Genomic DNA, 12,717 nt, shown 5'->3' with positions numbered 1-12,717 from the left:
AGGCATGAGCGAGGGGGCCAACACAGGGTTTCGGCCTGGCTGCCTTGGCAGCCTCAGCACCTCCTCACTTCAGTTTAACGCTAATTGGAGATTTTAATCTGCACTGCTGCTCTGCTCGGGGTGCTGGGGGGAGCACCAGCTGTGCAGTAATTCCAGCAGCACCGACTGTTTAATCAAGCTGTCCTCCTGGGGAGGGGCCTTCAGGCATGGGGGAAGGAGGAAGACCCTGTCATCTTTCTGAGTCTGTTCATTCTGACTGAGTATAAACTGTGGGGTCCTCAGTCCCACAGGACCCCAAGCCACTTGGCATGCCCAGCGAGTCATGACACAGGGTAGACATGAGGCTCATAGTCAAAGCAGTCCCCACCATGCTGTTTTCTGATACATTTTTTTGCTCAGAGCTCTCTGGAGTCCTGGGTGTGGTTTGCCCAATCAAACACAAAGATCTATTAAATTTGTGTTGGGGGGTGGTTGTCAGGGGGAGAGATGAGGTAACCCGGTTTCTTAGATTCCATTATCTCAACACTTTCTCACAAACAAAGACACTTTCCTTTGAATACTTGTAGAAAACCTTTTCCCTTCTGAAACCATATAACCCCACCCTTCTGGGCTGGAACTCAACATCTTGGGGAGATGGGGAAAATGGGTTGGAGAGCTGGAACCAGGCATACCTTGAAGGCAAAGCACCTGGAACTTAAGTCCAGCTGGGTACCCACTCTAACAGCAGGCCTGAAGGACCAAGGCCTCAGGCCATTTTAAAGGAATAACAAGTGGTATCAGTTATTTTTCTGGCTTCTGGGCCAGGTTCTCTGGCTCTCTGGTAGTGTTTCTGATCTTCCCTGGAAAGAGCGCCCTCATCCATCTGTTTCCTAAGGGGTTTGGATTTTAACTGGACAGCAGTGCCCTCATGTGGTAGAAATCGGAACTGCAGTTGTGCCACTGGTCAGACTGCCTTGAGGAATCAGGTGGCCCAGCTGCCAGACAAACAAGTAGCAGTTGTAAAGGTTGGCATTCTCTAGGCCAACAGGGAAGTTCAGGGGTATGTACTACCTGACTACTTCCTGAGACATTTCCTGCTTTCTAACATTTGCTTTCTCTCTCGTACCCACTCTGACACAGGTGCTTCTAGGAAACAGCACCTGACTCATCAGGCACTCATCTGGACCTGCTGCTTTGGCTGTCTGGGTTGCAGAGGTGAGAAGTACTGCCAAGAGAGAAGCCAGAAAGTCCAAAGGATAAGGTAGGGTCACCTCTAGCATCCAGGAGGTAGGAAGATACTCTAACACCGACAACTCTCCAGAGAGGCCAGAGTAAAGCTGACATCATACTTACAAGAGTAACATCTTGTGGTTGACTCTCCCCTAGGGATATGTGGGTGCTAGGGACAGAGCTAAGATGCTGGTCCTAAGAAATAGACTCTAGATAAACACTCTCAAAAGATCCAGGTATTTTTCCAGTTAAGCCTTCAGAATTCCAGCTTTCAAGAGAGAGGCTATGTGTTACTGGATCATTCTTCACCAGTATCACCATCTGTTTACTGGTCCCTTTGCTACCTGCTAAACAGGAGGGAAATGGTTCTAAACTACAGAAAAGGGATGGCTCCTGATGGACATTAGAAGGGCATGTCTAAAGACTAAGACTTGGAAAGTACTGAGAAAAAGAGCTGAGTCACAAATGCCTTCCATTTTTGGAGACACTGAATAAAAATATTCCTTGAGAAGCTAGATGTAGAACCTATAGTCCCAGTTCATATGAGAGGCAGGAAGAGGAAGGAAACAGACACAAACGATAGAGACAGAGCTGGAGGCCATCCATCGCTTGTGAGATGAATGAAGCAGCACACCTACTAGCAGGGAAGGAAGGTGGAGATGCGGCTCTGGGTAAGGATGACAGAGGTGCAGGCCTCCCCTTCTGGTGTCGCATGCAGGGTTGGATAGGTAGAATTTCCCACTGAACCTAGAAGGAAGGCAGTGAAGCTCACTAGAGGCAAGAAGACATAGTATTGTCCTATCTTGACTTAAAAAAATAGAAAACAAAGCAAAAACCAGCTTTTTGGGAAAAAATGTTTTGTGTAGGAAGGAGGTATGGGCAAGGGAGATATTTGTCCTAAAGGAGGCTGAAAGTAATTTAATACTAATGTCAGTACTCCCATGTAGAGGCATCTGTTAACACAGGAATGAGGTAACTGCTACTGTTAGAGCTCACTCATTCTAACTGGAGAGAGCTTGTTAACTACTAGGTAGGATACCGCAATAGGGTCAAATTAAAACCTCAGGACATGCCGGGCGGTGGTGGCGCACGCCTTTAATCCCAGCACTTGAGAAGCAGAGGCAGGTGGATTTCTGAGTTCGAGACCAGTCTGGTCTACAGAGTGAGTACCAGGACAGCCAGGGCTACCCAGAAAAACCCTGTCTCCAAAAACAAATTAAAACAACAACAACAACAACAACAAAAACTCAGGACACTCTTCTGGGGATTTCAGGGAAGAATAAGAAAGTACCCTTGCCACAAGTGGGGTGCTACTACATGTGCAATCAGGCCAGTGGCTTCTGACTGGCTTTACATCCCTACCTGGCTTCAAGTATTGTGGATGAGACTGTTTGAGAGGCTCTGGATGCAAAGTAACTGATGGATGTCCCCAAGTTCTTCAAAGGCCATCCCTGCTGTTGCTATCTGTAAAGAAAAATAAGAAGCTACATTAGACACAAGACAAGCAACCAGAGCAAAGAGTCATGCATAGGAGATCATAGTGTTGACAGCTACCAGTAACAACAGTAGGACGTTTGTTGCTTCTTCAAGTCTCTTAAACCTGAATTCCCACTACAAAATTGGCAAATGAATCTTAAGAATTCTTCCAGAAGAGTTGACTGCTCCAGATTCCTACTTCCAAAGAACTAGGATGGTAAGTGAAAAACCATGACCCTGTTACTTAAGACATATGTCAGAAAATTTAATAGGATAAAAGCTGTGAAACACAAATACCATAAAGGGCAATACACGCTAGGGTTAACACAAGGTTAATGCAAGATTCTAACTTGGAGGAGGTAACAAAACTTTAGGCCAGACTACCAGCTTCAATTTGAGGTTCTCTTGATCATCAAAGCTTCTTTAAGAGGAGTTCTGAGGCAGAAAATGGCTTTAATTATGAATCAGAAAGGTTTGCAGGAGTAGATTTGTTGCAATTTGGGTATTTAGGTTTATCATGCGTTTCCTTTGCAGGTACAAAGTCTTTGCATGGAGATCAACCCCATATTCCTCTATTCTTTCAACTATAGTGCAATGGACTAACTACAAACGATACACACTGGGTGTACCCTTTGCTGTCCACAGGCATACCCACTTGGCAGATCCCCTAACACAGACCTTAACTATCTCCAAGTTGCTCAGCACTTCACTGCTTTGGCGTTTCCTTTCTTGCTACTAACAGGCTCCCAGTTTTTTATGTCCAGAATAAGCAAGCATAAGAAAGTACAGCAGACCCAGCTGCAGGATGAGATGACTTATAGTACCTGTCCCATAGGCCAGCCCCACCTGATAAGATTATTTCTGGTTCTGACCACTGTGCAACACTTTTCCTTATGTACAGCCCAAGAACACCAAATATTGCTTTCCGTAGCTCCACAAATAAGAGAAAGGCCGAAGGTCCCCACCAACTCTTTTGAATCCTGTAATTTCCTATCCCATTCAGGGATACTCCTTCCAGCCTTGCCTCAAAGTGTTCTTTTTCCATTTGGATTCTTTCTGACATAACTTTATTATAATGACAAAGAGCCTAAGCTGAGATTTGGTATGAATTTTTCACATTGCTTCTGAGGAAGTTTTCCCTAGTATCAGCAAGGGTTCTTTGAAAATTTGGGGTAACTCTAAGGGCATTAAGATCTTTGGCTATGGCTACCACTTTCTTCCCAACAAATCAGTTATTATGTCTTTAAAATTTGTATGCCATTCTTTTTTTAAAATCACATTATTTATATGTGTATGGGAGGGGTGCCTGTGCTAGTATTTGTGGAGGTCAAAAGACAACTTGCAGGTGTTGGTTCTCTCCTTTCATTATGTGGGCCCTAGGGATGGATCTCAATTTGCTAGGCTAGGCACCTTTACAAGCTATCTAACTGGCTGTGAATGAGTCTAATTTCTGTAAGACAGGGTCTCACTACGTAGCCCTGACTGACCTCAGTATCTGCTTGCCTCCAAGGTTTTAAAGGTCTATGTTACCACACTTGGTTATTAAGAGATATTTCTTGAATAATACATAATAGGGTTTCATACTAATAACTGTAAATCTACTTTTCCTACTTAATTTCTGTCTCTTCCCCTTCGGAATCTGCTTTTTCCCTTCTTAAAGTAGCCTTGGTTTATTGGGAACAGGCACTCTAAAAGTTGAGGGCTTCATACTTATTCATGTAGATTAATATTCTGCCTCTGGAGCTAGTTCTAGATAGCTCAACAATCTTATTGCAGAACTGGATGAGTCACTGTCCTTCTTTAAGCCTCAGTATCTTGCTCTAAAAAGAGAGACTGGATTACATGACCTTTCTTCTAGCTCTGGAAAGTTATGATTCTGTAAGGTGCAAGACCCAAACGTTCCTCCCTCTGCTGTGATATTCATGCCTGCCACCCTTCTCTATGCTACTGTAGAAAGCAGTACCCCTGTAGTATATGCCTTTCTAGTACACTTTGACTAAAGTGGCAAATGAGTTAGTTCTAAATGCTAAGCCCTTCCTCCCAAGAGGAAAAGTTAAGGGATCTAACTCTGATCTTGGTAAAGCAGGCAGACTGTCTCTCCCCACCCTCAGATTGGCATACTGCATACACACTTGACTTTGCCCCAGGGAACCCTATATAGAAAGCCCATATATGTAGTGGCTGCTAGTCGAACACAACTGTATGTAGATGGGAGGATACGTAAATAAACCCACAGCAGAGACAAACCCCAAATCTCACATACTCCTGTTTTCTCCTACTTTGATGCCTGTACATGCCTGCAAGAAACCCCAGTAAGAGAGGACACAGCATTCCAGCCTTCTTTCTCTCCAAAGTCAGAAAGAGAAAGACAGTGAGACAAGAGCTACTTGGCTTCCTATAAATTGTTTTGTCCTTCCTCACAGCTGCAATCAGGAGCTAAGGGCTCCCGCAGGCCTTGTTCTGATCTGCTGCAGGCGATGGAGGGTTTTTGAAACGGAGAGGACTTGGCTGCAGCCCCGATTCAGCTGCCGTTGGGGCTGGCTAATGGGCTCATTCGGAAAGACCCCTGCCTGCTGCACTAAAGAGTCCCCCGCCGACCCCCTCCCCAGTCCCAACCCAATTAATAAATGGGGGCTCCCACTTTATGGCTCTGGGAGCAGGAACCAGATATACAAATGAGCCCCAGGGAGGGACAGAAAAAGGCCTTCCAAGAATCAAGCCAGAGGATTGTGCTTCCACAGGCACACATTGCCACAGGCTAGTCATTTCCCATCTTTAAAGCATAAAAGGAGAAGAAACAAACAAACAAACAAACAAAAAACCCACAACCAACTAAAAAATCACCTCTATATTCTTTCTCAGATAAGAGGATGAACTAGCAGTTTTGATGTCTGCTATATCCCAGGATCAGACTTTCTTGCCTGGTTCTCCAAACTGAAAAGAACTTGGGACAGGTACTGGGGGCATATGTACACAATGAATGCTCCAGTCCTCCTTTAGTAGGGTCTGCTCCTGTCTTCTTCAACACTGGACAAAGGAACATTGCATGTGGCTAACAAGCACCTGCTTCTTAAAAACTAAGCAACCACCTCTTACCTGTCACTATCAGCTCAACTGTGTCCTGGGACCCTCATCTGCAAACCATCTTTTAACCTCCCCAACCCACATCCCACTCACACCCACGCTGGCAGCAAGCCTAATTCCTGTGAACTCCCCTTTCTTTGGATTCCCCTGGTCTCAGACTAGTGACAGTCTTTATTGCTTTAAGTCTGGGCAAGATCAGCATCCTAATGAATTGTTTCCTTGGACTAGCAAAGATATAAAAGTCTTCAACATCATTTTTAGCCCACTTCCATTGCTCTCTATTACTATTTAACAAACCAAATTTCAAATCCTAATTCAGGCCACTAAGATTGGTTCTCCAACTTCATTTAGTACACCTTTCCTGTTCCACTCTAGCCAGTCAGCTGGACAGCCTTGTGCTCAGAACATACATGTGCCATCTTCTTTCTTTTCTATTTTAGGCCCCTGATGCTAGTGAGAAGCTTTTTTTTTTTTTTTTTTTTTTTAAATGGGGCACAGAACTCAAGTCTACTTGGGTTCCTGTGTTGTGTTCTGCCATCTTTACTTTCAGAGTCGCTTGGCCTTTTCTGGCTCTTTCTCTGTTCTGGCTTCTCGCTGGGTTCACACTCATTTCAGAACTGCACATCCATGCACAGACTTATAGAATACAGATTCCTAAGTCAGCATATGCCCATAACCCACACACTCTCCAAGCAAAATTGAGGCCATCCTGGATTACAGTTTCGAGGCCAGTCTGGGTGGTATAGTAAGACTGTCTCAAACAAAAAAAGCACAGCAGACTAAATGAAAAATATCCATTCCCCATGCCTCAGCCAAGTGTAAGACTCACCTCTCCCACTAGACCCTCTCAGTGCTCTTGCTTGTTCAGAATGTAGGGCATGACTTAAGGATATTATGGCTCCTCAATGAACAAGTTCTCATGGTATAACTCTCTGAATACATTATTCTATTCTGTCAACTTTCAGGTTGACACCTGCTCCAAATGACATCGTTTTTCCAAAATTACAAATTCAGGCAAGGCGGTGGTGGCACACACCTTTAATCCCAGCATTTGGGAGGGAGAGCCAGGTAGATCTCTTGAGTTTCAAACCAGCCTGGTCTACACAATTCCAAGACAGCCAGGGCTACACAGAAACCATGCCTCGAAAATCCAAACAGTATTTTTTTTTTAAATTACAAAAATCAGCCCAGCGGTGGTGGCTCTTGTCTTTAATTCCAACTTAAGAGGCAGAGGAAGATGGATTTCTGAGTTTGAGGCCAGCCTGGTCTATATAGTGAGTTCCAGGACAGCCGGGACTACACAGAGAAACCCTGTTTCGAACTCCCCCCCCCCAAAAAAAATTACAAAAAATCAGTTTCATGATTTTAAAGATTTAAAAATAAAAAATAAAAAATAAAATAAGGGCTGGAGAGATAGCTCAGTAGTTAAGAGCACTGGCTATTCTTCCAGAGGACCTGGGTTTGATTCCCAGTAGCCACAAGATAGCTCAAAATTGTCTGTGACTTCAGTTCCAGGGGATACGATGCCCTCTTCTGGCCACACATCAGGCAACGAGCACCACACTATACACGTGGTGTAGTCATATATGTAGGCAAAATATACATACATTTAAAAAAAGCACCTCCTAGACCTGGATCCAATTCTCAGCACCCACATGGCAGCTCAAACTGTCTGTAACTCCAGTTTCTGGTGATCCAACACCCTCATACAGATATACATGTAGACAAAACACCAATGCACATTAAAACTACAACAACAACAACAACAACAAAAAAAAAAAAACCAAAAAACCACCTTGATTCATAGTATTTAAACACTTTAAGGATACCTTAAGAATGAAAACTCATTTTATTACATTTAAAAAAAAAAACAAAAAACAAAAATAAAAAAAAAACAAAAGCAAAACCTCAGGGTGTGGCATTGTCCCTTATTAATCCCAGCATCTGGGAAGGAGAGGCAGGCACATTTCCATGTTAGTCCCAGGTCAGCTAGAGGTACAAAGTGAGATCCTGTCTCAAAACAAAAAAACAACAACGGCCGGGCAGTGGTGGCGCACACCTTTAATCTTAGCACTTGGGAGGCAGATCAGGCCAGCCTGGTCTACAGAGTGTGTTCCAGGACAGCCGGGCTATACAGAGAAACCCTGTTAAAAAATAACAAGAAAAAAGAAAGAAAAACAAAACAAAAAACAAACAACAAAAAAACCTTAAAAAAAATACACCCAAAACAAAAACATTAAAAAACAAACAGGATCTCTCCTATCACAGACTGGCCTTGAACTCACTATGGAGCTGAGGATGGCCTTAAACTCCTGACCCTTCTGCCTCTGCTTTCAAAGTCTGGGATTATAAACAAGTTTAATCACCATGTTTAGGCCCTATTTCCTATTATAGCTAAAGCCAATCCCGAATTCCCAGACAATAATCTGAATTTCTAGAATGAAAATTAATTCTGATGTCTCTGATCATCATTATTTTAGAATAGTGAAGTTATGGGCTCCTTTAATTCCCCAGGGATTATTTCCTTAGCCTAATCTCATTCTAAAATGCTTATTGTTCACTTCCTCCTTGGGCATAGAAAGGAAAAAGTAATCTACCATTTCCCTTGTATCTTCTATATAGCTTAAAATCTTCAATGAGATTTGCCTTTAATTCCTCTTAATCTTTGGTTTCAAGGTGCCCCAAAGCAGTTGTGTGTGATAGTGCACACCCTTTAATCCCAGCATTTAAGAGGCAGAGATGAAGGTCAATCTGGTCAACATTATGAGTTCCAGGCCAGATAGGGCTGCACAGTGAGTCATATACTAAATGCAAAGCACCTAGCACAATGCCTAACATGTAGTTAGTATCTTAACATCAATTCCCTTTTTCTTACTTCTTTCTCCCAACACCATAGGTTTCTCTGCCTTTCTGGGTCTATGTTTTCATTTGTCAAAGTTGGCACTGAAATAATCAAGCTTGTAGCTCATTCATTCTGAGGCTCTTAATTCATATATTCTGTTCTTCTACGCACTACTCATCTAAACCAAGGAGGAAATGAACAATTTGAAGGATTGATCTAAGATATATAAAGTCATTTGCAATTTTAAAATTTGTATTAGGTGTGGTGGCATATGCCTTCAATCCCAGCACTTGGGAGGCAAAGGCAAGCAAAGCTCTGTGAGTTCCAGACCAGCCAGGTCTATAGCTGGGACTACATAAAGACACTGTCCCCAAAAAACCAAAACCAACCAACCAACAACAAAAAAATACAAATAATTTTTAACTTTTAGTAGGTTACTTCCTTATTACTTGAACTATACGTCACATATTAGTTATCTGCTTGATGCTTTTGTTTAGAGGACAGGTATGATGACATGAATCTTTAGTCCCTGAACTCCAGAGGACAGATATATCTTTGTGAGTTTGAGGCCAGACTGGTGAGTTTCAGGGTAGTCAGTTACATGGTGAGACCCTGTCTCAAATAACACAGATAATGTATTTATTTTTTTCTGATTTTCTTTAGATTCTCTGAAGTAATGTCTCTAAGACAGTCAGTCAATAGCTCAATAATCTTTTAATAGTCTGGGGCTCTAGGCCTATCCTTTAACCCAAGAGGTACTAGTATGATCAAGGGAGACTCTACTCTTTATTAAGACTATCCCCACGGGACCACCCTGAAATAAACTGTGAAGCTCTGAAGCAAACACCCTGTAAATTTTACTACCCCAATCACAATTTTCTCTTCTCACCGACCATTGCCAGGCAACTATAGTTTTCCCTTCCTGCCCTATTTCTGCTACCGCCTACTTATACTATTTTTTTTTTAAACTGTTGTTTTTTTAAACAAGGCTTTTGAGTCCTACTAGAAGTTGCAAACACTGGTCTGAAGCAAAAGCTAAAAGTTCCTGAATTAAATGTAAGGGCATCAGGTTCCTATGCATCTGTTAAGTCTTTGAATTTAGCCTGTTTATCCATAACTGAACAAATGCAAACTTGTTTTAGCCCAGTGTAGAGTGCTGCTTCACAGCACTCTAATTATGCACCCTGGAAGTTCTAAGACACCCCGTTAAGTAGAGAAAAGATCCTCCGAGACTCAGATTTTGTTCTTCACTTAAGCACTGACTTCTACAATCTATCCTTTAAAAACACTTCAATAAGCCTCACTTAGGGATAGTTTAGTCTGGATATTTTGCATACCTTTAAAATAATCATCTAGAATTTACAGCTACTTTTAAGATCCAGACACCAAAAAAATTCATTTATGGAGGTGTGGAGAGATGGCTCAGAATTAAAAGGATGTCACTCTTAAAGAAGACTTGAGTCTTCCCACTATCCATATCATGTGGCCCATAACTGGTTATAATTTCAGCTCCAGGGGATCAGATACCCACTTTTGGCTTTCCTGGACACGTACCTACACACAATATGGTGTGTATGCACACAGAAAAATAATACATCTTTTAAAAATCCATTTATTTCCAAGTCCTAAAAACACATCTATTTAAGTGAACTTTATGCCTAAATCCCTACTTCAGAGAAGTATGCTGAAGCTGAGGACTGAAAAATAGGAAAGCTTCACCAACAATTGTTCACCTAAAGATTATCAAAGACTAACTCCACATCAGTCTCAGTGTTGGATGACTAATTTTTGAAATGAGAGATATAAAAGCAACCTCGTGGTCAAAACACTTTGACACCCAAGTGATAACCACTAGAGCATCAAAACAGCCTGTATCTGCTTTCTACTCCATATTAGTGTTCTTTCTTCAACCTTTATTCCCTAGATACATTGTCTGCAAATGAACTTAGGAATGTCACCAGCAGTAGCAACATAACACTAGGATGAGGGAGGCAATGAAGAGGTTCAAAGAGTAGAAGTAGGAATACTGAAACATGACAGAGAAATTCCTATCATCTTGGCAATAACAAAGTATGCTTCCCACTCCAAAAGTTAATATCCACATATTTGTTCTCTCAATTGCCAGGAAAAAATTTGAAGCTATGAAGCATAGTAATACTAAATACCCAGCCAAGTCAAATCATCAGTAATTATGGTAGACTTAAACCATCCTACTAGGATCCTAAGCGGGACAGAAAAGAGAAAAAAAGTGAGAAGCAGCAAGAAAATGAAAGGAAGTGGGTAGATAGGGGAGTGACAGCTCAGTGAGGAGAGGAAGGATAGATAGTACCAAAGATTCCCACAGGTGTCTTCCAACCCGGGCTGCAGGAATCTTCTATTTATCTTTAGTCCTAAGGCTATAGAAACACTTTTGGAGGTGTTCCTGCACATAAGAAAACCTAGCTAGAAAATAAAAACCAAATAATAGTGTCCAGGAATGCCCATTTTAACTTTCAGGCCAACTAAAAGACTCAGCAGGCCTGTCTCTCCCTTGAAATAGTAGAACAGTTCTTCATTAAGGAGCCCCTCATTCTTATTCTACCTAGCCCTTCAGAATTACTAAACTGTGAAAAGTCAAGTCATTCAATAACTTTGAAAAGTTCAGCTGGGAGGTGGGGTCCGTAAGTATCAGTTTACCAAGAACATCAACTCACTATAGAAATTTGTCTTTTAAAATTAAGGTGTGTATCTGGGAAATGAGTACCAAACAAATTTCTATTAAGGAAATGGCTTTGTGTATGATGAGACTCAGGATTAAGACAGCTATTGTTGTAAAGTGAGAATAGTACTCTCTGGTTGCTTGAAATTCATACTTAAGTCACAAACATGCAGTGCATAAAGTCCTAAAACAAATTCACTGTCTCTGGAGAAACTAGTACCAAGGTTCATGGAGCTGGAACAATCTTGAGCTCTTCATTACGCTTTAGGGGAAAAAGGGGTATAATTTTGCTCACAGGCAGGGGACACCAAAAATGGAGAATTTAGTCCATGTCAGCAACCCACAGCAGCAGCTTTTTAATCCTTCATTTTCCATGTCCTGAGTAACCCTTAGGCTTATAACTTGCTTATCCCATATGTCAGACATTTTTCATCATTCTCCTGATAGATTTTATTTGCCTTCTCCCTAGCTAGACTGCAGTACACACTGCCAAGGACTCCTTAGTGTTTTAAGCCATAAAAGGAACTAAAAACAATTCTCTCCTCTGGTAGAGTTGGAAAAGATTTTAAGAACACCACACACTTTAATCAATTCTGCTTCACTTCTTGGCTTAGTTCTGTGTTAGGAAATCTCAAAGGGAGCTGGATACATTGATCCCCATGGTGACCCTCTTCTGTACATTGTGGGAACCAGACTGAGTGGAATGGTGGGAGCCTGGCTTTAGATCCTTTGGGTCTAAATAGCTTCTTCCCAACTCCTTTTGGTGACTGTTGAGCTCAAACCCACTTACCTCTCCTGCCAGGAGGAGTCAGTCAGGGTACATGAAGCTCAACTCTCGATGGCTTCACACTACCATCCGTTTGCTACTTTTTTCTTTTTAAAATCATATTCTCATGGATTTCTCTAATTCAATTTTTAATTCTGTACTTCCTATTCTAGCATTTTCAAGTATATCTCAAAACCCTGAGAAATTTTCTTATGTTTTGGTAGTTTATGACTCTATAGCATTTCTGAAATAGAGAACCCATACGATAAAGGAAAAAATGTCCTTCATACGTGATTAGATATGCTCAAGGGATACAGAAATTAGAAGTAAATGCAATGCAGCAAAAGTGGTATATTAACAGGAAATATTTAATTTTCCAATCTCCACTTTCCATCTTATAAACTGAAAGAAAAAATTTAATATATTACAAAATATCTGTACATAGACAAGGTACACCCAATGGGGGTCAAAAACAAGAGAGAGAAAGGAATACAGTGTCAGAAACCTATAAATCAGGAAGAATGAGGTGGCAACTGACACTTTTCCAATGTACCATTCTCTCTCAAAACCTGCTGGTAACCACTTTAGCACTGTACTTATATATGTATATTACACACACACACACACACACACACACACACA

The 12,717-nt window shown here is 41.7% G+C and overlaps 1 protein-coding gene across 10 annotated transcripts in view; it reads right to left on the bottom strand.

Moving 5' to 3' along the window:
- Positions 1-12,717, bottom strand: part of Cdk12 (cyclin dependent kinase 12) — an 81,928-nt gene that overhangs the window by 12,261 nt on the left and 56,950 nt on the right. For 6 of the 10 annotated variants that reach the window (XM_031354528.1, XM_031354529.1, XM_031354533.1 and 3 more), the window contains exons 14-15: positions 2,572-2,673; positions 1,848-1,956 (exon numbers count right to left, since the gene is read on the bottom strand). In XM_031354528.1, the coding sequence (XP_031210388.1) occupies positions 2,648-2,673 (26 nt within the window). In that variant the 3' untranslated portion in view covers positions 1,848-1,956; positions 2,572-2,647. Of the gene's footprint in view, positions 1-1,843; positions 1,957-2,571; positions 2,674-12,717 lie in introns of all 10 variants that reach the window. The other 4 variants (XM_031354531.1, XM_031354526.1, XM_031354530.1 and 1 more) reach the window with 2 other exon arrangements.

Source organism: Mastomys coucha, unplaced genomic scaffold (genome assembly GCF_008632895.1).
Source record: "Mastomys coucha isolate ucsf_1 unplaced genomic scaffold, UCSF_Mcou_1 pScaffold5, whole genome shotgun sequence".
NCBI classification, from domain to species: Eukaryota; Metazoa; Chordata; class Mammalia; order Rodentia; family Muridae; genus Mastomys; species Mastomys coucha.
The sequence above is the reverse complement of the archived record's forward strand: the minus strand, read 5'-3'. Positions and strand labels throughout refer to the sequence as shown.